At 40.1% G+C, this 22884-nt stretch overlaps 4 protein-coding genes across 6 annotated transcripts in view; 2 read left to right on the plus strand and 2 right to left on the minus strand.

Annotated features, from left to right (window-relative positions):
• Positions 1-1550: 1550 nt before the first annotated feature.
• bicdl2 (BICD family like cargo adaptor 2) lies at positions 1551-7910 on the minus strand. The gene is made up of 10 exons (XM_005735371.2): positions 7752-7910; positions 6644-7119; positions 4753-4968; positions 4507-4623; positions 3821-3967; positions 3518-3664; positions 2617-2691; positions 2169-2251; positions 1970-2084; positions 1551-1867 (listed from the first exon to the last, which is right to left on the minus strand). The coding sequence occupies exons 2-10, from the start codon at positions 6881-6883 to the stop codon at positions 1703-1705; spliced, it is 1305 nt and encodes a 434-aa protein (XP_005735428.1). The 5' UTR covers positions 6884-7119; positions 7752-7910; the 3' UTR covers positions 1551-1702.
• Positions 7911-8024: 114 nt separating this feature from the next.
• mia (MIA SH3 domain containing) lies at positions 8025-9702 on the plus strand. The gene is made up of 4 exons (XM_005735372.2): positions 8025-8435; positions 8518-8651; positions 8812-8922; positions 9005-9702. Exons 1-4 carry the CDS (start codon positions 8318-8320, stop codon positions 9026-9028), a joined length of 387 nt encoding a protein of 128 aa, XP_005735429.1. The 5' UTR covers positions 8025-8317; the 3' UTR covers positions 9029-9702.
• A 1362-nt stretch (positions 9703-11064) lies between these two features.
• Positions 11065-13905, minus strand: LOC102208159 (alpha-crystallin B chain-like). 3 transcript variants are annotated; one of them, XM_005735375.1, is made up of 4 exons: positions 13856-13905; positions 12372-12533; positions 12017-12139; positions 11065-11941 (listed from the first exon to the last, which is right to left on the minus strand). In XM_005735375.1, the coding sequence occupies exons 1-4, from the start codon at positions 13856-13858 to the stop codon at positions 11750-11752; spliced, it is 480 nt and encodes a 159-aa protein (XP_005735432.1). In that variant the 5' UTR covers positions 13859-13905; the 3' UTR covers positions 11065-11749. The 3 variants fall into 3 exon arrangements, with proteins under 3 accessions (XP_005735432.1, XP_005735433.1, XP_005735431.1); XM_005735376.1 differs by lacking the exon at positions 13856-13905 and adding an exon at positions 13610-13827; XM_005735374.2 differs by lacking the exon at positions 13856-13905 and having other exon boundaries at positions 12372-13592.
• A 48-nt stretch (positions 13906-13953) lies between these two features.
• Positions 13954-22884, plus strand: part of cfap54 (cilia and flagella associated 54) — a 22922-nt gene continuing 13991 nt past the window's right edge. Inside the window, exons 1-26 of the mRNA XM_005735373.2 lie at positions 13954-14114; positions 14835-14940; positions 15240-15389; positions 15636-15801; positions 15973-16031; positions 16634-16777; positions 17091-17204; positions 17426-17527; positions 17862-18054; positions 18152-18244; positions 18344-18456; positions 18620-18734; positions 19322-19407; positions 19518-19619; positions 19738-19885; positions 20064-20119; positions 20260-20388; positions 20535-20775; positions 21004-21137; positions 21257-21454; positions 21572-21664; positions 21761-21949; positions 22037-22155; positions 22257-22404; positions 22502-22657; positions 22753-22875. Of these exons, the coding sequence (XP_005735430.1) occupies positions 13969-14114; positions 14835-14940; positions 15240-15389; positions 15636-15801; positions 15973-16031; positions 16634-16777; positions 17091-17204; positions 17426-17527; positions 17862-18054; positions 18152-18244; positions 18344-18456; positions 18620-18734; positions 19322-19407; positions 19518-19619; positions 19738-19885; positions 20064-20119; positions 20260-20388; positions 20535-20775; positions 21004-21137; positions 21257-21454; positions 21572-21664; positions 21761-21949; positions 22037-22155; positions 22257-22404; positions 22502-22657; positions 22753-22875 (3423 nt within the window). The 5' untranslated portion in view covers positions 13954-13968. The remainder of the gene's footprint in view (positions 14115-14834; positions 14941-15239; positions 15390-15635; positions 15802-15972; positions 16032-16633; positions 16778-17090; positions 17205-17425; positions 17528-17861; positions 18055-18151; positions 18245-18343; positions 18457-18619; positions 18735-19321; positions 19408-19517; positions 19620-19737; positions 19886-20063; positions 20120-20259; positions 20389-20534; positions 20776-21003; positions 21138-21256; positions 21455-21571; positions 21665-21760; positions 21950-22036; positions 22156-22256; positions 22405-22501; positions 22658-22752; positions 22876-22884) is intronic.

Genomic DNA, 22884 nt, shown 5'->3' on the forward strand with positions numbered 1-22884 from the left:
TCTGAGTATGAGTAAATGGGTCGGCTCACGTTAAAACGTCAGTAAGAACCTTAAAAAATATGCATGAGTAGGTGAATGTTTGTTTGATTGGGTACAGATCTTTTTTTTGTGTGTGCCGGCATATTATATAGTGTGCAATCCACACAGAGAAAGGTGCTGCTTCATACTGTATATAGTAATTTAAGGTTCTGAGGGTTGAGAAAGAGGCTATGCACTAAGTCTGCTGATTGAGGACTGCGCTGTATGTATACTGTATAGATGAAGGCATTTGGTAACACTGACTGTATGCAACCTGCACTACTCGTACTGCGTTCGAGCATTTACGGTCCTCTTCAACTGGGAAATGTTGCATATATATGATTTATTCATTATATAAAGTCAGCACGGAGAGAAATGGAAGGGATGGCTATCTTTTTGAACTTAATTTATTAAAGATGTTATTTCTGTCATTGTTTCTTTTGACTGTATGTCATGCATTTCAACAGACAGTTACCTACCTACAGTAAGTCTGAACCTAAACTCAGCACCAAGGTACCTTTTTACGTCCTGTTGCTTATTCATAGCTCAGCGAGACACAAACACGAAAGCCAGATAATTTTCACTTAAATCGTTAGAGCTGAAGATTGCAGATTCATTAAGAATTTGCTTAAACTGAACATTTTCCACTCTCGGATGAACATGCAAATATTCCTTCCCATTAACTTCCATTAAGTTGTGATGATTTTCCCTGATATACTGTTTTAGTGATGGATGTCCCTTTTAAACAAGGCCAAAGTTTCAAATATCGAAATCTGCACAAAGATAGATGGAAGCCCAGACCTCAGACTGCAATAAGACGCTACATTTTGGAAAAAAAAATTTTTGATTTTAGATGATGGCTATGAGAGTGAATACCTTTTAATATGCTTATGGAAGGCACACAGCTCATGCTGACAGCACAGAAATCCCACTTTCTGTTTGTCAGGGGCAGCTAGTCATAAGAAAAGTGGGTTCAAAGGAGAGGGTGTGTTGTGAGATTGCACTGAGGTCTAATGTGTGTGAGATTTTTAAAAAAAAAGAAAGATTGTTTTTGAACTTTGAATAATGTGTAACATAGTAAAGGATAAGACCTGAAAATGATAGGTCCTTTTTAATCTCTTATTCCTTCGTATTTGCATGCTGCCTCTAAAAATCTTGTAAACTTTTGTCTTTAACCTCCTAAAATCTGAACTCTTCCACGGCATGCATTTTTAATTTCTCTTTGATCAAAAAACAAAGAATTACCAGATTTTCTTTTTATCTGATTTTTGTTTCTAAGAAAAATGAGAGCCACATATGAGCATATTCGTTTAAAACAGTAGCAGTATAATGTCCTCGTAAGTGGATATCAGGCTCTTGTAGAGCAAACTTGAGTACTTTGGTCTAAATAACTCAAAATGTAATGTCCACATATGTGGACGCCAGGTTTTAGGAGGTTAAAAAACTAGAAGTGACTTAAATAATGCAAGAAAAGATGATAACATATCCAACACTCAGTTGAGACTTTTTTTAATATAAAGTATGAAATTAATAATACACTGTATATACATATATACAAATATAGGTATGTAAACAAGTCACTTGTTGCTAATATGGCATTAGTGTCCATTATCTGGCCACAAAAGACAGAGTGGCAAAGAAAATTGCGGATAGTGTCCATTTAAACCTGGGAGTCTTCTTGCTGTTATATATCTTTGAAAAAAGAGAGGAATCCTTTCGATCCTTCTCCCTTCATTCTCAAAGACCTGCTTCTTTGGAGTCCTGTAGCACCTTTTTCTTGCTGGCTCTCTTTCTTCCTCTCCTCCTCCCTTTGCTGAACCTGTTGATTTATCACCACCCGCATGTCCTCCTGGAGCAAGAGCAAAGGTTCAGATTACAAAAGTATAATAATTTTTTAAAGTCCATTTTTCCAAAAGAGACTATCTGTAGTTTTGTATCCAGGTACACAAACCTGCCAGGCCTCCAGCTCTTGAGACAGCGCCACCTTCTGCTTGATGGTGTTGAGAAGCTGCTGAGTTAGTGATTCTTTCTCTTGACGCACCGTGACCAGTTCACTTTCTAAGGACCTAAATGGAAATTTTAAAAACAGATTTATCTTAATAAAATCTAAATAAAATTGAGAGAAACTAAACTAATCAGCATAGCATTACCTGTAGCTTGGCTTTCCTGAACTGCGGCCACACAGCTGAATTTCCTCCCTCAGAGACTCGAGTTCTTCTCTCTGACCTTCAAGCTGATGTGTAAATACATCACTCACATTGATCAGAACATTGCATATTAGAGCATGATTGGCCTCCAAAATAAATGTGATATTATAAAGTCGTGCACAGATAAAAGCTGAGCAGAGGAAAATAGGCTACATAATGTCACACAGTTAGCCTCAAATCGTCACATCACACACGTCTTCACAATTTAATCAACACATGTTGATTAAATTAATCCAAACTTAAACATACTGATTCTATAGCACATTATTAAAAAATGTAATTCCGTGACTTCAGTTGGTGCTTCCTATATTGTCTGTTTTTGCTAGCAAATATGTCTTTTTCTATTCCTGCAGCAGGAAGGACAGTATATACAGCATACAGTTTCACTGACCTCTTCTTTGAGTGCCTGTATTTCTTCATCTCTCGCTTGCAGCACTGTGGAGTGAGCTAGAAGAGCCTCTTTAGCCTGTAACAGGAGAGATATAGACCGCATCACAAAAAGTCAGAGGGGTCCAACACTTAACTAGGCATTTGTGCTGTTAATGCAAATTTGTCCTGCAAATATGTTGCTTGTGAAGCTCGCACACAAGAATTTCACTCACATGTGCTGTACCAATGTACCTGCACATGTGATGTGACAATAAAAGTGATTTGATTTGATTTGATTTGAAATATGTTGCTTTTTTTTGGCAGACTTGTGCACTATGGGGCGAGATTAATGTATAAGCAAGGTAAATTTGAAAAAGTGAGATTTTTTCAGTGTGGAAAAGGACTCTTTTTACCTGCCTAGATCACCACATTCACTTATGCTGAATACATAAGCTGATCTGTACCAATTTATGTCAGTGTTTTCTCAAAAACGTTTGGACGCTCACAATAGACGGCTGAAAAAGTAATATGCACTAAGATGAAACAGCTAGGGGAACATTTTGCAACTAATTGGGTTAACTGGCAAACAGGTCAGTAAAAGACTGGGTTTAAAAGAGAATGTTTAAGAGAGACAAAGTTTCTCAGGAGCAAACAAAGGCAGCGATCACTAATCTTAAAAATACTGTGCCTACAAATTCATAATAATGTTTGTCAGTGTAAAAAAGTGAAGACATCATCAGCTACAGAACAATAAAAAGGTTCAGTGAATCTGGAGAAATCTCTGTGCTCAAGAGACAAAATATCGGATGGATCATGTAAACATACACGAGTACAAGGATTATCCAGACAAGCTTTGGTACACAGGATCGGTACACACTGACTTAGACTGTGGAGTTACTCGGTGGGTGTGTTTCTGTGGGCACCTGTGACTGCTGAATTTCACTCAGCAGAGACAAAGGTTCTGCTTGTGTCCTGTCCAGGATGCTGTCTTCATCCAGGTTCAGAGCTTTTTGCTGTAGAGAGCGATTCAAGGTGCGCAACTCAAACACCACTCCCTGCTCCTGCTCTATCTACACACCAAGCACATGCACACACACACAGATCGAGAACGTGTTAGTGACCTCTGCTTGTGATGAGCAATGCTTCCTGCAACAGATATAACTGCCTCAAGTTTCATCGGTCAACACCACGGCTGATCCTAAATATGCCTCCGATTTATTGCTCACCTCTGCTTCTTTCTCTTTGAGTTTCATCTGCATTTCTGACAGTCTGTCTCTCAAGCGCTCTCGCTCCATGCGAAGTCTTTGGTTGTCTTCCCCTGAAGCGTTTAGTTGCGTCTCCATGTGTGACCGCCGCTCTTGCAAAACTCTGTTCTGTATGAGGAGGATCAAAAGGATAGACTAGCAATATAAAAGCTGTTTTAGCATTGTCAGCCCAGATGTCACCCCAAAGCCTACTTCCTGCACACCTCGAGGTTGTTAAGAGGTTTATAAAATCAGCATCCTGATTGTTGGTTTACACCTCAACTGAACATTTTAAGAATTTTCCACTATTTCTCGTTACAGTTATTTTGTAACCAGATTTTCATGCTTCATGATGACACAAATTATTGTGACTGAAGACTTGTCAGACCTCCATGACGTTAAGAATTTTACTTATTTTTGCTGGTATTTAGTCTCAAGCCAGACTCAAGTTATCCGAACATGAGATTTGATTTTAGCTTATGCTATATGAAAATTGATTCCCAAAAGATGTGGTTTGTGGACTTTTCATTGAGAACTTAAGACTTGCCTCTAAAAAGCAGGTCTTGTACTTTCATGTGGTGCTACTGCTGCTCTTTGTGCTTTTTGGGTGTGCTGTTCATAATAAAACCCAAACTTTTGTGTATGCAATGTTTTACTTGTGGGTATACCTCTGCTTGTATGTTCTCTAACTGTGTAAAGCTGATGTTTCGGCTAAAAGATGATTCTTCCATTTCGTCTCTGATGGTACGCAGTTCAGTCCTCAAGGAATGCTCCAGTGTCACAGCCTAGATGTGTTAGAAATGGGAAGGTGAGAAAGGTGTGAATAATAAAGGTAGGACTATCTAAACCTGTTAGTCTGCATTTTCCTGTGATGCAACATACGTGCAGAGATTCACTGATCCATTAAAACAAACCTCTGCCAGCTGCTCAACCAGTCTCTGGTTATGGTTGGCTAACTGGATCATCTGCTCGCTTTCATCTTTTCGCCGGTCACGCCCTTGACTCTGATGTTTCTCCACCTCAGCCCGCAGAGTTGTTAAATCAGCAGTTAGCTCCGCCTCCCTCTGTCCAAATGCCAGTTCATTCATCTCCAGCTTCCTCTGAAGAACGTGCTTCTCCTGCTGTAAAGCCTGTATTAAACACCATATGAACCAGCTTCAATAACCAGACTTTCCTGATGACATGAATGGTGACTCCAGTCCTGGACATGGCAGTGTGACAGCAAGCCAGCATGCTCAGTAGGAAGACTCAGAAAAAAAAGGTTACTTTTTCTGTTTATTTCTCTGTGCTTGTCGATTCTGCACTGGGGGCAGATTTATTAATTAAAAAATTAAAAGCTGTAAAAACAGTATAACTAACACAAAGCCACATGAACCTGATATATGGTGAAGATCTACTTAAATGACTTCTGCTAAAGTTAAATGTACTTAACTCACATTAAGTTGGAGCGCATGCAGGTTAAGTAATGCATACTAATCAGGAATTGGAAGCACCGTGTTATGTCCCATACATTGCACTGTAGTGCAAAATACTGAAAATTTTTGGTATCATCTGATACCAAGTAAATAAAAGGCCAGTATTGTTGATACTGATAATGATACTTTAATTCTGAACACATTTTAATGACCACTTAAATCACTGTGATTTTTACTTTGCACAATTATTTGTTGACACAATAAAACACACCTTTCAGCTTTGCATGTATTTTAAAACCTTTTTAGAGCCCTGGGATGTAAATTTGCCTGTCTCTAAAGCACTTTGGGTCAGCTTCTGTTTGAATGTGCTATAGGCTATAAATAAAACAGACACTACAGTCAACACAAAAAGGTCGAGCCATTTTTCATAGTGCATGTTTGGGGTATATTTTCCAAAAATATGTTTAACCCAATTGAGAAGGCTACATACTGAACTTAGAGGATTGAAACAATACATTGATCTCATCACTCTAGTATCAGTCCGATACCAGTAGCGGCATTGGTATCGATACTAACGATATTTAAATTGATTGGCTCACCTCTAATGCAGTTGCAGAAACACTATTTGGAATAACAGTGGATTAAGAAATCATGACATGATGGCTGCCATGTAATCATGGATCATTATCATAGCCAGCATAAAAGATTGTTGTGGCTGTATAACATATGATTACATAACTGGGTAACTGGGGAACATAGCTGATGTCACATGCTTTGACCATTTTTAATGATTAGACTGCATACTAGAACTAGAATGATAGAATTGGCTTTGTACTGCCACATTTAATGTTAAATGTATTGTTATCTCTGTAGAGAAAAAACAAATGGTTTAAATACTTTATAGATAAAATCTATCTATATATCTATTTCTGATAGCATTTTCACACTGTGTAACTTAAGTTATTTTGTAAAGCAGTAGTCAGTAATGGTATGTCTGCAAGTCCCTTGGTGATCTATGGCAGCTTTATGAGACAAAGTTAGCATTACCTTCCTAACAGCTAACCAGATATAATCTCCTTCAGCACAGTGAAGTGATTTGCCAGCTAAAGGCATTGCATAAGTTTCAGTCTGCGGTTATACATTGTTGGAGCTCTTTCTCCTCCAGTGGGGGTGGTTATCATGGTTGCATTGTCTCCTTGCAATCTGACAAATCTTCTGCCCACAGGTGGAATGACTGTGCACTGCAGGCCACATCCAAAAGTTTTGCCTTCATGCAGCGATTTGCTTGTAATTTTAGCTAATCTTACTTCCCATTTCATTTTGTGTAAAAATGTGTTTATCAAATATGACCTTTTGGGAGATTAAGGGACAACAGTAGCTTTAATCTTACCTCCAGCTCCCTTTCCCTCTGCTCCAGAGAGGCTGCCAGCTCCTCATTCTTCTCCAGTAAAGCCCGTCCCAGCTCAGCAGCTAGAATCAGGTCCGTCTCTATGCCTCCTCCACTGTCAGTGCTTCCAGGGGAGGATGTGGATGAGGGGAGACCAAAGGAGAGAGAGACTGAGGAGGAGGGAGAGAGAGGAAAGAACGAGTCCTCCAAGCTGGGTGAGGGAAGACTGTTTTTGCTGAACATAGCTGACAGTTGAAGGATCAGTTAAAAAGTACTATCCCAAGTCCTGCAGTTGTGATTCAGTCTCTCTTCAGTGGAAGAGAATGGATAGAGAGTCAGGACTTTCTGTTTCCTGATGGTTTAGTTTACAGGTGTTTGGGTTCCACTTTTGTTATCCAGAGTATTCCTTGTGCTTCAGTGTGTGGTCCCAGTGCTTATATCATTCACTTCTTCTTCTCTTCAAGTCTTTACCGGGACATCTTTGGGCAAGAAAAGACATTTAATAACACAGAAAACCTTGTGTGAATATCACACTAGCTGCTTTCTGGTAATATAATCCAGCATGGCCTAAAAGGAGTTCTTTTGTCTGACAGGTGCTTTTGTAGCTCTGACCGAAACACCAACCTGCACTATTATCATTGTCTCCTCCCTAAATTCCAGAGGCACTGTGAACTGCTACTTCTTGTGATCACTACAATGTGTTGAGTATTTCAAGTAGACGCTTAAGTAATATGTTTAGGTCAAATTATCAATAAACAATCAGCATAGGCTTAGTCTTAAAAAAAATCTTTTTGTTTGATAATTCAATGCTATCATGAATAATTCCCAGATTATTTTTATTCAAATTTAGACCGTATAAGCTGAATTTCAGTCACAGTGTAGCAGTTTTAGTATCTGGAGTCTCACCAGCCTCAACTATCAAGTCTGTCACTATTTGCTTCTCACCTGTTATTACCTATTGGTATCATGAATCTGTGCTGACATGCTATTTAAAGTCCTTTAGAATACAAGTAATAAACTCAGTCCTACTTTATTGCCAGTACGACAGTTGACAGAATCTGTGTTAACCTATTTTCCACCAGACTTTAAAAAATGAAAAGTTAGGTCTTACCTGACAGCTCTCTGCCACCGCAGGCTAACAGGTACAGTCTTCCTGTTTGGGAGTGTTTGCGCAAGAGAAGCTCAGCTGGTTTCCTTGGTAGTGGAAACGTTCATTATGTAAATAAAGCACATGGCTCCACCTACTGAGTTCCAAAGGTGAAGCGAGGGAAAAAGCAAGAGGAACTGACAGAAAGAACAGGGAATACTGGAAAAGTGGGGTAAAATTAATAGCTGCTGATTGGATATCAGGCAGTTAAACAAGGAAGTGATTAATTCTGAGGAATTCACTGGGGAGGGGTTTGCATTACGTGACAGATGGAAAAGTCTAGGACACAAGCAGGGGTCTGTCTACTCCCCACCCCCTTTGCCCCATCCTGTTTACCTGCTTGAAGAATTTCAAAGGAGCTCTGTGTGTGCTCATGTGACGAAGGGTTGGGGGAAGAAGAAAAGGGGGACTGCTTCTGCTGCACCTTCATTTTAAGAGTGGCCAAACAGACTTACAAGAAGACTGAAAACCAGGACCTTCCTAGCTGAGAAAAAAGGCTTTTCCATCAGTAGGTACATTGACGTAAAGACATGGCTTTTGAACTGTGGTTTGCTCTTTCCCTGTGCCTTGTGTTGGGAACCTCTGAAGCTGGAAAGCAAATGCCTAAACTCTCTGACAAGAAACTCTGTGCTGACTCCGAGTGCAGCTGTAAGTATCAACTGTTTATTTTGCTTCTGAAAAAGGTCAGATTCATATCACATTATAGCTCATGACATTTGTCCCTGCACAGATCCTATCTTGATAGCTCGTGCACTGCAGGACTACTACCCTGGAGACTGCAGGTTCATCCCCATCAGGCAGGGGCAGCTTGTCTATGTTTATGCAATGCTAAAAGACAGAGGGAATCTCTTCTGGGCTGGCAGCGTGAGTAAAAGTGACATATTTATGTGGCTATAAATGGCCTGGGCACGGCTCTAACCATAAAACTGTGAAAACGTCACAGGGTTGGGCTTCTATGTGCAGCAAAACATTTAAAAGTTTTGAATGTTATCAAACAAATGTTATCTGCGTCATCTTTTCCCAGGTACAAGACGCCTATTATGGACAACAGGAAGCTCGCATTGGCCACTTCCCCAGTAGCATAGTGGAGGAGACACATGCTCTCATGCCAGCCACAACTGAAGTCAAAACTACTGTAGGTGAACACACACACATGCACATGTGCATATGAATTATTTAGTGCTTTCTCCTGATTCAGTGTATCTTCTTTTTTCCAGAAATGGGACTTCTACTGTTACTGATAATACACTTCCCAAGAAACTTAACTTGATATGATGCACACTGCTGACAGCTTATTTTTATGCATCTAATAACATGAGCGCCAATAGAAGTATGCATAAACTCTGCACAGCAATGAGTGCATGTATTATTATGAAAACGTATTATTATAATTTCATGTCTCCATTGATGGTCTTGCTGTCTTTTGATGACTTAGACATCAGCAGCAGTTCTGCAGCCTTGCTTTGTTGACAGATGAACGATGTACATTGTCTGTAATAGTCCTGTTTATCTGAGGTTTTGCAGATAATAATAAAAGTTGTCCATCGTGCACTTATAAATGAAGGAAACACGACTTGTGCCCTCCTTTTCTCTGCTAAAGCTATTCCTTTTTCGTGAGCATTGTGTGTCTTATCAACAGGCAATGTCAGATTGTAAAAACTGTTTTAAAAGCAGCAATGAAGTAAGAAATTTCAATTTATTAGAGGGGACTTTTGCATTGTTTAATAAATAAAGCGTGCCGCAAAGCATTTATCTGGTGCTTTTTGAGACCAGGCTAAACCTTCATTCCTGAAAGCTCCAGTTCCCCAATATTAATAAAGTGTCTGAAAAAAAATATCAGCAGCTCTACATTCACTGTACATAACCACCCACACCTTTTGCTGCATTGTTGCATTGCACAGGTTCAACTAGTTACTGAAAACATTCTTCATAGATTTTCACATGATATCATCAAACACTTGCTGCATATTGGCTGCACATTCATGACGTAAATCTCCAGTTTCACCACATCCCATTGAGATCTGGTGACCGTGGAAGCTATTTGAATACAGCAAACCTATTGTTATGTTCAGGTAACAGGTTTTAGATTATTTAAGTTTGCCACATGGTGTGTTATTCTTCTGGAAGCATAAGATGGGTACGCTGTCATAAAGGGATGGAAATGATCATTAACAGTACTCAGAAGGCTGTGCCACAGCATCCCCCAAATTGTTGCACCACCAGCCTGAACAGATACATGGGAGGATGAATCCATGCTTTCACATTATTTACGTCCAATTCTGATCCTATTATTTTAGCTACACCTTTATACAGTGTACCTAATAAAGTGGCAGCAGAAATCAAGACTATTAGATCAGGCAACATTTTTCCTTCTATCTTCCCTTCTTTTACTATTGTCCAATTTTGTCAAGCCCGTGTGAATTGTAATTGACAGGTGAAGGACCTAAGATGGTTTTTTGCTGCTGTAATGGCCTGTATTTGTATAGCGCTTTACTAGTCCCTAAGGACCCCAAAGCGCGTTACACATCCAGTCATCCACCCATTCGCACACACATTCACACACTGATGATGGCAAGCTACATTGCAGCCACCCTGGGGCGCACTGACAGAGGCGAGGCTGCCGGACACTGGCGCCACCGGGCCCTCTGATCACCACCAGTAGGCAATGGGTGAAGTGTCTTGCCCTTTTCTTTGCTAGCTCCTTTGACTGTCTTGCCCAAGGACACAACGACCGAGACTGTCCGAGCTGTAGTTCATCTGCTTCTGATTCCTACTCTGAAACTTCAGCAGATCATCTGGACCATGACCATGAGTTCTTGCCATTTGATTGGCTGATCAATATTGATGTTAATGAGCTACTGAACACCTCATTAAGTGGTCAGTGAGTGTACGTTGTTATTTGAAATCCATTTGAGAACAGCAACACAATAGACAGAAGAAAACCTTGACAATGATTCAAAAACACACACAACTGACCTGTGAACTTGAATCTCCATATTTATTCTATTTGCTGTTGTCAGTGTTAATATTCCAAAAGGCTTAACAAAGATAATAGAGTTGTAATTCTTGCATCTACAAGTATAAATGCGCTCACGTACATTCACAATCATACTACCCTTAGCAGCTCAGAGGTCATGTTCCCCAGTGAAAAAGGGGCCCTGTCTGTTTCTCTCCTTTGTCCACAACTTTGCTTCTTGCTCATTCGCTCTCATTCTCTCAACACGCCTGGTCCCGAGGCCTTTGGTGGCTTTTTCTTCTTCTTCTGTTTATTTATTTAGTTTTTTTTTTTTTTTTTACTAAAAACAAACGGGCTGTCTGTGCCTCCAGAAAACCTCCTCCTCACACATGCAGAAACCAATGCTCTTCCCACAGAATGAACACAGCACATTTGGCATCTTACTAATACCCGCTCACTCTGCTCTGTGTGCTGAAAATACATCTTTGGTTAGTGTGTTAGCACCTTTAGTGGATAGTACTGATTAGCATTAGTATTTCTCTGCAGAACCAGTAGATGCTGCAAGCTTGTCTGGGTTCAGTTACTAACTAGCACATTTGCCACTGAAGTGAAAGGTTGCTAGAGACATTGTGTTTCTCTAAATGCCTGATGGTGGTTATGAATTTGTCTTTGGAAATACTGTTACATGTGCGACTGTATTTTGCGTAGAAGCCTAATCTGTTTGTTTATGATAGGGAAATGAACTCTTGGGAGCTCAATATCCTGGAGCTCACCATGATGTGTCTATAAAAGCTGTACTGTCAAAAACAGACTGTTACACGAGCTCTACAGTTTTGCTGAGACAACACAATAATAGTGAGTTAGGGGTTAGGAACTGTTTTATTAGACAGCAGTTTTAGACATCTAGAACTGTATGACTACTCTATATATATGTACGGCACTGCCAACATAACAGACAATATAAAGGGTTAATAGTAAAGCAGCATCTGGTGCGTCAGGCTCTGCTCTACATTTTCTGTTTCTGTGTTCCATCTTCACAGGAAATAGGAATATTGCGCTCCGGCCCAGGAGATGACCGAGGTGCTGTGATTGTCAGTACACCATCACACGACAGACTGGAGGTGACCTCGGCACCTGTCACACCAGAAGGAAGCCTGTACTTCCTCAGAAACTCTCTTGACACATAGCCGTGGTCATCCTGAAACAGAATTAGTGAGTGCATCAGAACAGTGTGGCTAAATTTATTTTCTGGTGTTAAATTTGCTCCTCTGACCTGTCTGTCTTCATGTTTGCCGTGTATTGTGATGAAATCATCACTAACGCTGACAGACAGCTCATCAGGGGAGAAATGCTTCACATCCACATAAATGACATAGCGATCCTTTTCCAAGCGCATCTAAATACATACAGTAGAGCAGTGAGTCAGCCTGGGATAAAAACCCATACAAATCTTGTTTAATGAAGGACTGGCGCTTGAAAATTACACAAACACTCATGATATCAGTGGAGGTTTTGACTCTGATGATCATTAATCCAAACCTCACAAACGAAAGGCCATAAAACACTGACATTTGTGCGTAACTCCCATGATGTAATAATCTTAATTACACAGGTGAATTGTACTCTACCTCACTGTGTCCATTGTCGGGCCAGTTGAACCAGCGCATAAACAAAGGGCGCATCCAGGGGAAGGACCAGGAGAATGGCCACATCATTGGCCAGTCAGTGAGAGGTTCTGCCATGGAGAGGTCAGGAAATCGATGTGGGAACGCCCGGCGGTACCAGGGATACTGGATGGGGATATCCATGGTGAGATTCCAAGAGGGTTGTAATAAATGACGAGGCAGGCTGACTAGGTCTGATTTGGTTTGAGATGGGTGCTGCTGTGCTCTCCTGCACTGAATTTATAGGTCTTTCCCTCCCATCCAAGCCAGACGTTTGCCTCTGTTCACCACCTCTGCACCCCTCCCCTCCGTGACCTCCCATGCACACTTGCATATGGACTCTGCCAACAGCCTGATCTTTCTGGAACAATGATGTCAACTGTTTATCCCTCCATCATTCCCATTGTTTTATCTGTCTGACTGAGACTGGTTCTCTCCCTCGCCATTACCCTCTATCTGTCCCTGTTCTCTCGGTCATGAGGTGACACTGGCTAGGAATACTGCTGACATCCTCCATGCTCATTCCCCAGGAAATGCTCCTGTCTGGTGTGTGTGTGTGCCTGTGTGTGTGTTTTTGTGAGGGTTTGTTTGAGGAATAGCTGCCAGAGCATTAGCCTGCTGTGCTCTGAGTGCCAGGAGCTTTAGGTTTGTGTGTGGAGTGGATGTGTGACTGAATGGGAACTGATGAGTTTGTAAGGGCCAGCATTAGATGACACTGTGCGTATCATTTTGCTATGAGCTCAGATGTAAAATATGAAGTCCTTTGCGTTGGTTGTGCCAATAAATTTCTTTCATCCTCCCAGTCATGTTAGTACTGAAGGCTATATGCATTAAATTATATCTGCAAGCATAGAGGTTCATCAGAGGCTTTTAAACCATCACACCATGAATTTTAGTTTTAGTGCTTTGCAGACCAAGCCCAGGCACTGTGCCTGAGCCAAAGACCAGTCCAATCAAAGCTGGAGTTTTTATCTATCATTAATATAAATGCCCAATATAAATGTTAGGTTTATGGACAGGTCGAAATGAATTCAAGTAAGAAAGCAATAAAGACACTCCAAGGTACTAAAGCATGAGCATGGCAGGTAGCAGTAAAAGCCCTGACTGTAGTGAATTAAAGGATTTGTATTTTACTGATTATAAATGAAAGCTTTGTAAGTGTAAGACATTATATGTTTAATCAGTCTTTGTTAAACTGTTACCTTTTTAAAACTGTCCAAAAGCTCAGCAGAAATATGTGCTGAACCTTTTTCTTTTCTTGCCCTTAAGGCCTTTCAGGAAGGCTCTCCAAAACGTAGTTAACGTTGTTTATCGCAAACTATAAATTTTCTCTAAACACGGGAAACTAGTTTTCATTCTTAAACCCAACAAAAGAATAGAAAAGAAACAAAGAAAAAGACAGGAAATACAGTATCCACAAAGTCGGCCCTATTAGCGTCGCTTGTTACCATGGTGATGTGTCTTGACCCGGTCTCTTAGACTGGAGCAGTTTTGTTGGTGTAGTTGGAAATAACCAACATAAATGTGCTAGCCGGTCAGAATCGTTTTTGTGGACGCAGAAATGGATTTACCAGCGTCGTATTATGGGGAACTTGATCAAAGAAACCCAGTACTTTCAGCTTTTAAGCGAGAGATTAACTCGTTTATAACGCTGATGAAACAAGTGGCTTCGTCGAACAACCAGGACAACAGCACTTATGCTAAAGGGTGAGATGCTAAAAAGCCAAGTCAGCGCTAGCTTATAAAGCTCATATTGACTTATTATAGGAAACTTTAGCTTATTAAATCAGGCTTATTTAAATAATTTTTTATAGCTAGTTGCGTGCAGTTTTTATTACCGTCATTGTTCCACTAAAATGTATTTAGCTAATAATAAATGATACACTGTGTAGCTTATAATTATTATGGTGTTTATGATTTGACCATAATATATAGAAATGTTTGATAAGGTCCAGTTACTAGTCTCAAACACTTGGCTTGTACTTAAGAAAAGTCTTGAGTGCACCATTTACATTTTTTGCTTTGCTATAACTGCAGCACAAATCTGCTGTATAAAGCAGGATTGCAGTGGCCTTTAATAATAACTTCAATATCATACTACAAGCTATACTTTTTAGCAGACGGTGACAGTTGCTGCTAGCCAGCATCATTAAAAAAACCAGAACAACCGAGTCGTCAGCGTACATCACAGCATAATTAAAGGCTTTTTCCTATCATGCATCCACTGAATGTCCTTGTTTAACTTTTTAAAAAGATCATGTAGAAAATGAAAATAACAATGTTCAGTTTGTCAGTATCCCAAAAAACAGATTTGAACATATTTTATATTACATAGATCTTGAACCAGTTAGAGATCTCTTGGTGTTGATGTTTGCTTATTTATGTTATTTATTTTAAAGCTATGCTTTTCTGAATTCATTTTCAAAGGATTAAAATTCTGGTGGAGATATGGAAAAAGTTCAAACATCGACTGCCTTTGAAACTGTACCAGGAGCACATGTTGCAGATTGCAGATTTTCTCTTTGGAATAAAGGTATTTGACAAATCCCCCAAATTAGAATACCTACTAATATTTGGTTACCACAGACTTTTTCTTTGATTAAATATTAATTCAGTCTGTGAATTACACAGTTTTTTCAGTCACTATTGTCAGTCTTGGTTGCTGTGAATTCTTTGTTTTACTACTTGACTCATTGGTTTTGTTCTCAGTATTTGCAATCTTGGTTTTGCTGCAGTAAAACTATAAGAAGCCTTTGGATATGTTGTCTTCTGCACATTAATTACATGTTAACACATTCACAGTGTTATTTTTCTTCCCTCTGCTTCTTCAAGCTGTACCAGCTGGCTCTAAGGCAGGGCTACAGTCTCCACCTGTCACAGTTCAGCTCAGTGAAAATAACTGACATCACAAATGTGGATCAGTTTATGGCCTGCTTCTTCCCCGAAGGGCTTGATACAGACCAAAATACCTTTGCCATGAAGGTAAGGTACACATCACTGTGTGACTGTGTGTGTCCTGTGTATCTCTGTTTAAAATGCTGTGTAATAACTGTTTCCAGGATTTGCTTTGTTGTTTTATGCTACAAAGAAAGTTTACTACATTGGCTGAGGTCATTGACATTTTGAGACATTTTTGTTAAAAATCTGCTATTATTCTGTATGTATCCATGTGTCTGTGCCTGTGTGTCTGTCCTCTATATGTGTGTGTTTGTGTCTGTGTGTGTACAGGTACGTGCCATGCAGGGCTGTGCCCTGTGTATATTTGAGCTGGAGAGACAGCACAGTTTCCTCAGCCAAAAGGGGCTCTGTAAACTGCTGTGTGTGCTGAACTTCATGAGGACCATGATGCAGGCATTTCAGCAACACGAGCACCTCTACTGGCAGATATATAATGGTATATTAGAAGAACTTGTATAATTCAGTGTAATATTTCTATCTAGGAGTAATCTTGGTAGAACAAATTGAGCTCTCAAAATTTGAAGATAAAAATGAAAATGAACTGTTCATAAACTGTTTATCTACTATTGTATTAAGTAGTAATGTATTTCTATCTCTTGTCATCCAGGTTCATTACACATTTACAATGTCTGCCGTTATTTGATGACTATGCAGTGCAGCGCGCAGGTACTGTTCATTCCTTCCACTTTTCACTTCTGCTACTCATTCCTAAAGCAGGGATGTCAAACATAAGGCTCACAGGCCAAAATCAGCCTGTCAAGGTCTCCGATCTGGCCCACTGGGTTACTTTAAAAAATGTGAAGAAAGGCATACATTTGGGGTTTTTAACTGTGATTTGTAAGTTTTACAACTTTTCCTAATGATAAAGACCTCATCTATTGCCATTCATACTACCGTACATCAAAGTAAGCAGTAGATAAGCAAACAAGTTCCAAGGTTTTTTTACTCAGTCAAAGTGGGCTGTATCTGGCCCACGATGTGAAATGAGTTTGACACCCCTGCCCTAAAGGAAAAGAAAAACATGAAGGATGGTGAGAAAATCATGTGTGACAGAGACTGAATGTCTAACTGAATGTTGGAATATGGCTTTGGACTGATCGTGAGTGACAATATTTCAGTTTTAGTTGATTGAGCCTCTGCACATTGCAGAACACACAACTAAATCTGTGTAATATTGTTATATAATGAATGTAGTGTATAATAAAATTGTGTAGTTGTCTTTTTAATACTTTGTGATACTCACAGCCTCCGTTTGTCATCCTATTCAGGCACTGGAGTACCTCCTGTGGGCAAGCATCAGTTTGGAGTTGTCCATCCCTCTGATGACAGCTAAGTATCTGCCAGTGATTGTCACGCTCTACTGTGCCGTCTGCCAGTGTTACTATGACAACCATGCTGAGGTGCAGGCGGAGGTGAAATACGTCAGCGTCAGACACCTACAAATACACGATTTGATCCATCACAGGCTGATCTAATCAGTAATAAATGCTAATTGTAACTTGGTGTTGATCTTTATGTAATTTCCTTAGCCTGCCTGCTGTTAATCAGCACAAGGCACTAAATTATTCCTCACACTTGACTGTACAAAAAGAAAGTCTTGCTGTTATGGTTAACCCATGAGTATATTTGCTAACTACATTTGTTTGTATAGTTTATTTTGAAATGCAACCATCATATTGTTGCAATAAAAGTTAATTGGATTTGTGTGTCCTCAAATGCTCTCAGGAATTTGCCCGGAGAGCCCTTGGAAAAATCAATGAATTAGCAAAACTCGGGGAGCACAGTGAAGTTCCTGCCACCAGAGAGACTCAGAGAGCTTACAAAGATGCCTCCATCAAGGCAAGAAACTTGTCCTTGAGATACATCAGCACACTATGTTGTTGTGATAAAATGCTGTTGTTTCTCAGTGTGTTAGATGCAGCAATTTCCATACTTACATGCTCACAACTGAATATTGTCACTTCTGAAGAAGCTTACTTACCTTGTCAGTGTTTTACAGTATCGATGTGCTCTTCTTTGGTTAACATATGAAAGGTGATTGAGAGCGTTCTGTTTTTCAGCTTGGTGCCATGATTTTCAAGCGAGCAGCATTTGAGACCCGAAAGAGACCCAAAACCCTGTACAAGAGCAAAATCAAAAGCACCCTGAAGGACATACCTAATGTAATGGGATCTGCTTTACTGCCATATCATCATATTTAATGTTAATTCTTACTTTTAAATGCAGTATAATTTAGGGGCTCTTGTTAGTTGTTTAACGCTGTATACTGTGTTATCACCTTTAAATCTTCCATCACTCTATGCATTGCCTTTGTTGGATTTCTTTAATAATAATAATAATGATTAAATAACTCCGTGCCATATATTTTAATTGTTTGAACCCTAGATTTCTGTTTTAGTTCTGTTTGTTTTTTACAACCTGTTTGCTTCTAAGGAAATCTAATGTTGTGAGTCGGTGTTGTAACTAAAATCACATGCCTATGTGTGTGTACTGTAGGTGCCATGGCCTCGTACCCCATCAGAGCGCCTGCTAACAGGCTTGTTTGAGTGCAGTGCAGCACAGTTCCTGGGCATTTTGGAAGCACTCTGGGACAGCAACACGCGGCCACTTCAAATGAGAATGCCTGAAGATCCGGAGCTACAAGAGGTCTACCTGGAACTCCTGTCTGCTGGAATTAGTTTGTTATCTGGTTAGTGAAACAAGTACACAATAAAAAACATTTTGTGATTTCAGTAAGGTGAGGGATTCTGAGTGGGTAATGTACATGTATGGCCGTGTCTGTCAAGGTGTCACTGGTGAGCAGAGGTATGATGACCACCCGTGCTTGTCTCCTCTTGTACTGACACAGAATTCGACTCTGATAGATTTAGCCATTTCAGGTGAGTCATTTTGGTCCTTTATTACAATGAGCATGTGTGTTTGTTTTGTGCATTGCTTTAAAAGTCAGTATGAGATAAGGAGATGTGTTGTGTTGCTAGGAGAAAACAAAATACCCGTCATGTCTGCAGTGAGGTTCATCAAACTGCTGTTTCAGTACAAGCAGCAGGATGCATTTACTGAACTCAGCACAGAGATGCTGCAGGTTTTGACTGTAAGTAGCACACAAGCAAAAATGCTTTAATTCATATTAATGAGAAAAGTGGAATACATCAGGTTTCACATGCATTTCAAGATTGATGATTCGGTTTGGGGCTTCCACTGTTTGAATGATCATCAGGGAAGTTTTTATTTAATTTGGCTTTCTCTAATCACAGAGTTTGGATGGCCAATCATTCAGGAGGGGAAAGCAGGAGCTTGCTTTGCTTCACAGTTTCAACATTTTGCTGTCTACCCAGAGAAGCCCTCCTAAAGAAGACATCACAAGCAAAGGTAGCAATATTAAATCTGCCACATACAGACTTATTACATTTTTCAGGCTCCAAACTTTTATTTTGAAAAATAAACCTTATTAATAAAGGATTCATTAAATAGCTTTCTGCCTCCCTGTCCTTGAATTTTGTGCTTTTAAGCTGCTACAGAGTTTATCAGTATTTTTACCGCATGTAATACATCCAGTTTTTATCAAAATTAGCCAGCAGATTAGTATATCTGGAATCTAATTTTTCAAATCAGCTACCCCAGCAGCATGCTAGCACAAAGTCTGAGTAATGTTCAATCAATATTGTGAGAATAGAGCTGGTAAAGGTTTAGATATTTCACTGAAAGCAAGTAGGTATTATGTAACTTCTGTCCAGGGATCACCACTTACCTAAATCAAATAGAGTACATATGAGAAATGTCAACTGCAAAACATGTCTGGATCTATTTTTTCGTGATGTTTTTAGGTCAAATAATGTACTAAACATTGATTAATTGTTAGTATGGTGGTCAGTGGTGAGCTTTGGTTCCTCAGATTATTCAAAACGAATCTCAGCAATCACAATATAAAGTGGTCATGTTCTTTTATGTTTCCACAGACCAACATAAGGCTTCACTTTCTATGAGTGATAAACTGATGGATTTGGTAGAAACCCTTCACAAGTCCGTCTGTGATTCTGCTCCTGTAAGTTTCTATGCCACGTTGAGGATAAAGGATTAGGGTTCAGGCTAAAGTTAGAATTCAGAGGAGGAGATTTATAAGCATTTAAGCTGTGTGTGTTTGTGTCTGTGTAGGAGGTGCAGCCAGATGCAGACCTGATTTTGGATATTGTGTTGTTCCTGTGGGGTAAGATGAAAGCGGTGATACAGAGAGATCCTCTGCAAAATCATGACAAGGTGTGTGTTCAAAAAAACATTTCCTGCGGCTGCTTCCGACTTTATTGCTGTTAAATATAAAACTTTGCATAGTACATTCATGAATTTTCATTGTTCTGTTCATTTGTCTTTTTTGCAGTGGTTGTGGTGTCTTTATGTGTTGTATGAGGTGGCCCTCGCCTGTGACCTGGCAGCTGTTGACTGTATCATGATAGCAGAGATGAGCCACACACTGGGCATGCTGCTTGAGAATGCAGCTGAATATTTTCTTGAAACTACAACGTTAGGTGCGAGGTTATTTTCTGCCACTTGCCCTGTTACGGTCTGCTGGAGATTTAAAGTTATTGTTGTTTGTACTGTATCTATTTGATCTTGCACCGTCACAAATACACGCATACGCACACATGAACTACAGACACAAACCAAAGCTTTGAGAATATTTTTATTCTCATGTCTTATCTCCAGCAGTTTGCGAAAGAGACTGTGATGATGCAAAGCCAAACTCTTTCTCTATTCTTGAGGTATGTAAATAGACTGGTTGGGCATACCATCAAAATGTGAACAAATGACATCATACTGCATGGTGCTATTGGGCAGTGTCCTGTCTCTTGTTTACTGAAAGTATGAAGTGAACTTTTTATATGTGTGTTTGTGTTTGCAGAGTTCAAGCACAGAGCTGCTTCAGACAGTGTGTGAGGTGGTAAAGAGGGGTCTCGAAGCTTTGGCAAAGGGTGCGGCTACGCTGGCCCCCCAGGACTGCTCAGCTTTCACTGACTTTGCGTTCATGCAGGTACACAGTCATCTTGTCCCACACGCATTTCTAGCATGTTGGTAAATATTCTTTCTCACATTTACTGAGTTTATTTACTAAATCTTGTATGGGCATGCAGTTTTTCGTTTTGTTTTTTTAAATTGCATGTGTTCTTCTTCTGATAGAAATTTAGTCCCCTCCAGTCATCGGCTTTTTCCACAACCTCTCCAAAATCATCAAAGCACAGAAATGAAGACGATGAAGTAAATCTGAAAAAAGGAGAGGTGGAAACTCAGACAGAATCTGACTTTAATGGCTGTCGACAAACTGAAGCCACTTGCACGTATCTTCTGATCAAAGATCTCCACCTAGAGTTGGACATTATCCTCCACAGGGCTTCCCTCAAGTTGCTGCAGCTAAATGCAGGTCAGAGTTGTTCTGGTGGTTTTACTCACCAGTGATTTTGGACAAGTAGTTTAAGCTCTGCACTGACTGAAATGGCAAAATATTGCTACTTCACACTTGCACATTTATAAACAGAAGTTAAAATCTGGCAACAGTAAATCATAGTTAGAGGGAATTAAATAAATACGCTTACCGACAAGTTGTATGTGTGAATATAATATAAATTGTGAGTAAACTGTCTTTGTTTAGTTGTAGAGTCTGAACTGTTGGACCGGATCAAAAAAAACAAGGTGTCCAAAGCTCTGTTCCTGATCCAGAAAGCTTTGCAGGTGTACAACAACATGGAACAAAGTGACATCAGTGAAACCAAAAGTCTGCTGGAGGTTAAACAAGCAGAATACTTTCACAACATTTGGTTGATTATAGCCACATTTTGACTTACTGGTGTTTAATATTAGTTTTAAGGACATGTGAAAATTATACTGCTGTGCGCTGTTGATAGGATGCTGCTACCCTCATAGAGAAAGCAGGTATGGAGGAGAGAAAAGTGTACATGTCCTCAACTCCTAATACTACATCTGAAGATAAAGGCAAAGTAATCAAGGAGGACGGACAGAGCCCTCCACCTCCTCCTGTCCTACTCTCACGCAACGACCACTCCATGACCTTTGCCCCAGCACCTCATAACTTAGAGGGACAAGTGAGATTTACATTTAATTAGGCCATCATTTTACTAATCTTAATAACCTAACAGTGAGCAAATAATCCACACATGTTCAACACTTTTTGAAATCTTTCTTCTTTTGTTTCCTTTGAGGTGTGCTGGTACCAGCTTTGCAGTCGGGTAGCTGAGGGCATAAACCGGAAAGTCCGGCTTGGAGACTGCAGCCTGCCAGGAACTGGAAATATGGTGCAGTTTATTTCTTCACAGAAGAAGAATATCAAATGAAGTGAAACTCATTTTTGTCATTATCACTTACCTCTGTGTATATGATTTTGTTTCAAGGTACCTGCTATATCTGGTGAGTGTGTGCTGAGGGTGGAGGGTCTGGAGCCCAATCAGAAGTATGTGTTTGCTGTTGCAGCATACAACAGTCAGGGAGAGCTACTGGGCAGCACTATAGGGGGGACAACATTACCACTGTTGGCATCCATGCCTGTACCGCTGCTCTCTGCTTGGGCTCATTTGGCTAAGGTACAATTTCAAGCTACTCTACACCTGTACCAAGTAGACAGAGAAAGGTTTGGGCTATGTTTTTAGCCTTGTTGACTTTTTCCTCAGGTGGCTTTTCAGACAGAGCAGTATGCTATAGCAAAAAGAGCCTGCAGAGAACTTTGGAGCCACTGCACCTACCCTGACAGTGAGTCCAACAGCACAGAGGGTAGACTAGCCACCACAGGGTGAGGAGGGAAACACACAGCACACAGTACCTGTCAAGGAATTTTCTTTTTTGTTTTGTATTTACTTACCTCCTACTCTGTCTTCATTTATCATGCTAAAGACTACGCAAAGAAACCCTGCAGTACTCCTCTCTTCACTTGTGTCAGCTGTTTCTCACGTCCATCTTCATAGAGACAGAGATCAACCTTCAGCAGGGATCACTCTATTGGGACTCATTCAGTGACAATGGACCATTTATCTGGGAAAAAGTAAATACCTGAGTCTTGTTGAGCACTGTGCAGTGACACTAACTTATACAATTATTTTGCATTTTCTAAATGGAATGCTCTTCCTGTTTGTACGCAGGAAGCCAGACTGGCAGAATGCGAGCGAATGCTGGTGGCCATGGACTTGGCGATGTGTTTGAATGATGCGGCTGCTGCTTTGCAGGCTGCAGTTAGCTGCTACGGGCTCCTGGCACCTATAATGTTCCATCAGATTACTTGTGACTCTGTGGTGCAAGTATGCAACCACCACGTCCATAAAAGTATTAACAGTATAACATAGTAAGAACTATAAATGAATAATCATACCTCTGTTTGTGTTCTGGTGTTTAGGTACTAAAAAAATGCTTGATGGTTTTGGAGGAGAATTCAGGTCTTCTAAAACAAAAATGGACTGGAAACACCTCAGAATCTTTTATCCACATGATAGCCTGCATCACCTACTACCTGGCAAAGGTGTGTGTG

Source organism: Pundamilia nyererei, unplaced genomic scaffold (genome assembly GCF_000239375.1).
Source record: "Pundamilia nyererei isolate P.nyererei 1_Seehausen unplaced genomic scaffold, PunNye1.0 scaffold00064, whole genome shotgun sequence".
Classification (NCBI taxonomy): Eukaryota; Metazoa; Chordata; class Actinopteri; order Cichliformes; family Cichlidae; genus Pundamilia; species Pundamilia nyererei.

Bases quoted from the DNA above. Each gene is read 5' to 3' on its own strand.
- bicdl2 (XM_005735371.2), bottom strand. From the start codon at position 6,883: ATGTTCAGCAAAAACAGTCTTCCCTCACCCAGCTTGGAGGACTCGTTC. The intron at 3,665-3,820 runs GTGAGCAATAAA...CTTGGTGTGTAG, and splicing joins TCAAAGAGAAAGAAGCAGAG to ATAGAGCAGGAGCAGGGAGT. The intron at 1,868-1,969 runs GTTTGTGTACCT...CTCTTGCTCCAG, and splicing joins AAGAGCTGGAGGCCTGGCAG to GAGGACATGCGGGTGGTGAT.
- LOC102208159 (XM_005735374.2), bottom strand. From the start codon at position 12,551: ATGGATATCCCCATCCAGTATCCCTGGTACCGCCGGGCGTTCCCACAT. The intron at 12,140-12,371 runs GTAGAGTACAAT...GTATGTATTTAG, and splicing joins CCGACAATGGACACAGTGAG to ATGCGCTTGGAAAAGGATCG. The intron at 11,942-12,016 runs GTCAGAGGAGCA...ATTCTGTTTCAG, and splicing joins GCAAACATGAAGACAGACAG to GATGACCACGGCTATGTGTC.
- mia (XM_005735372.2), top strand. From the start codon at position 8,318: ATGGCTTTTGAACTGTGGTTTGCTCTTTCCCTGTGCCTTGTGTTGGGA. The intron at 8,436-8,517 runs GTAAGTATCAAC...GTCCCTGCACAG, and splicing joins TGCTGACTCCGAGTGCAGCT to ATCCTATCTTGATAGCTCGT. The intron at 8,652-8,811 runs GTGAGTAAAAGT...ATCTTTTCCCAG, and splicing joins ATCTCTTCTGGGCTGGCAGC to GTACAAGACGCCTATTATGG.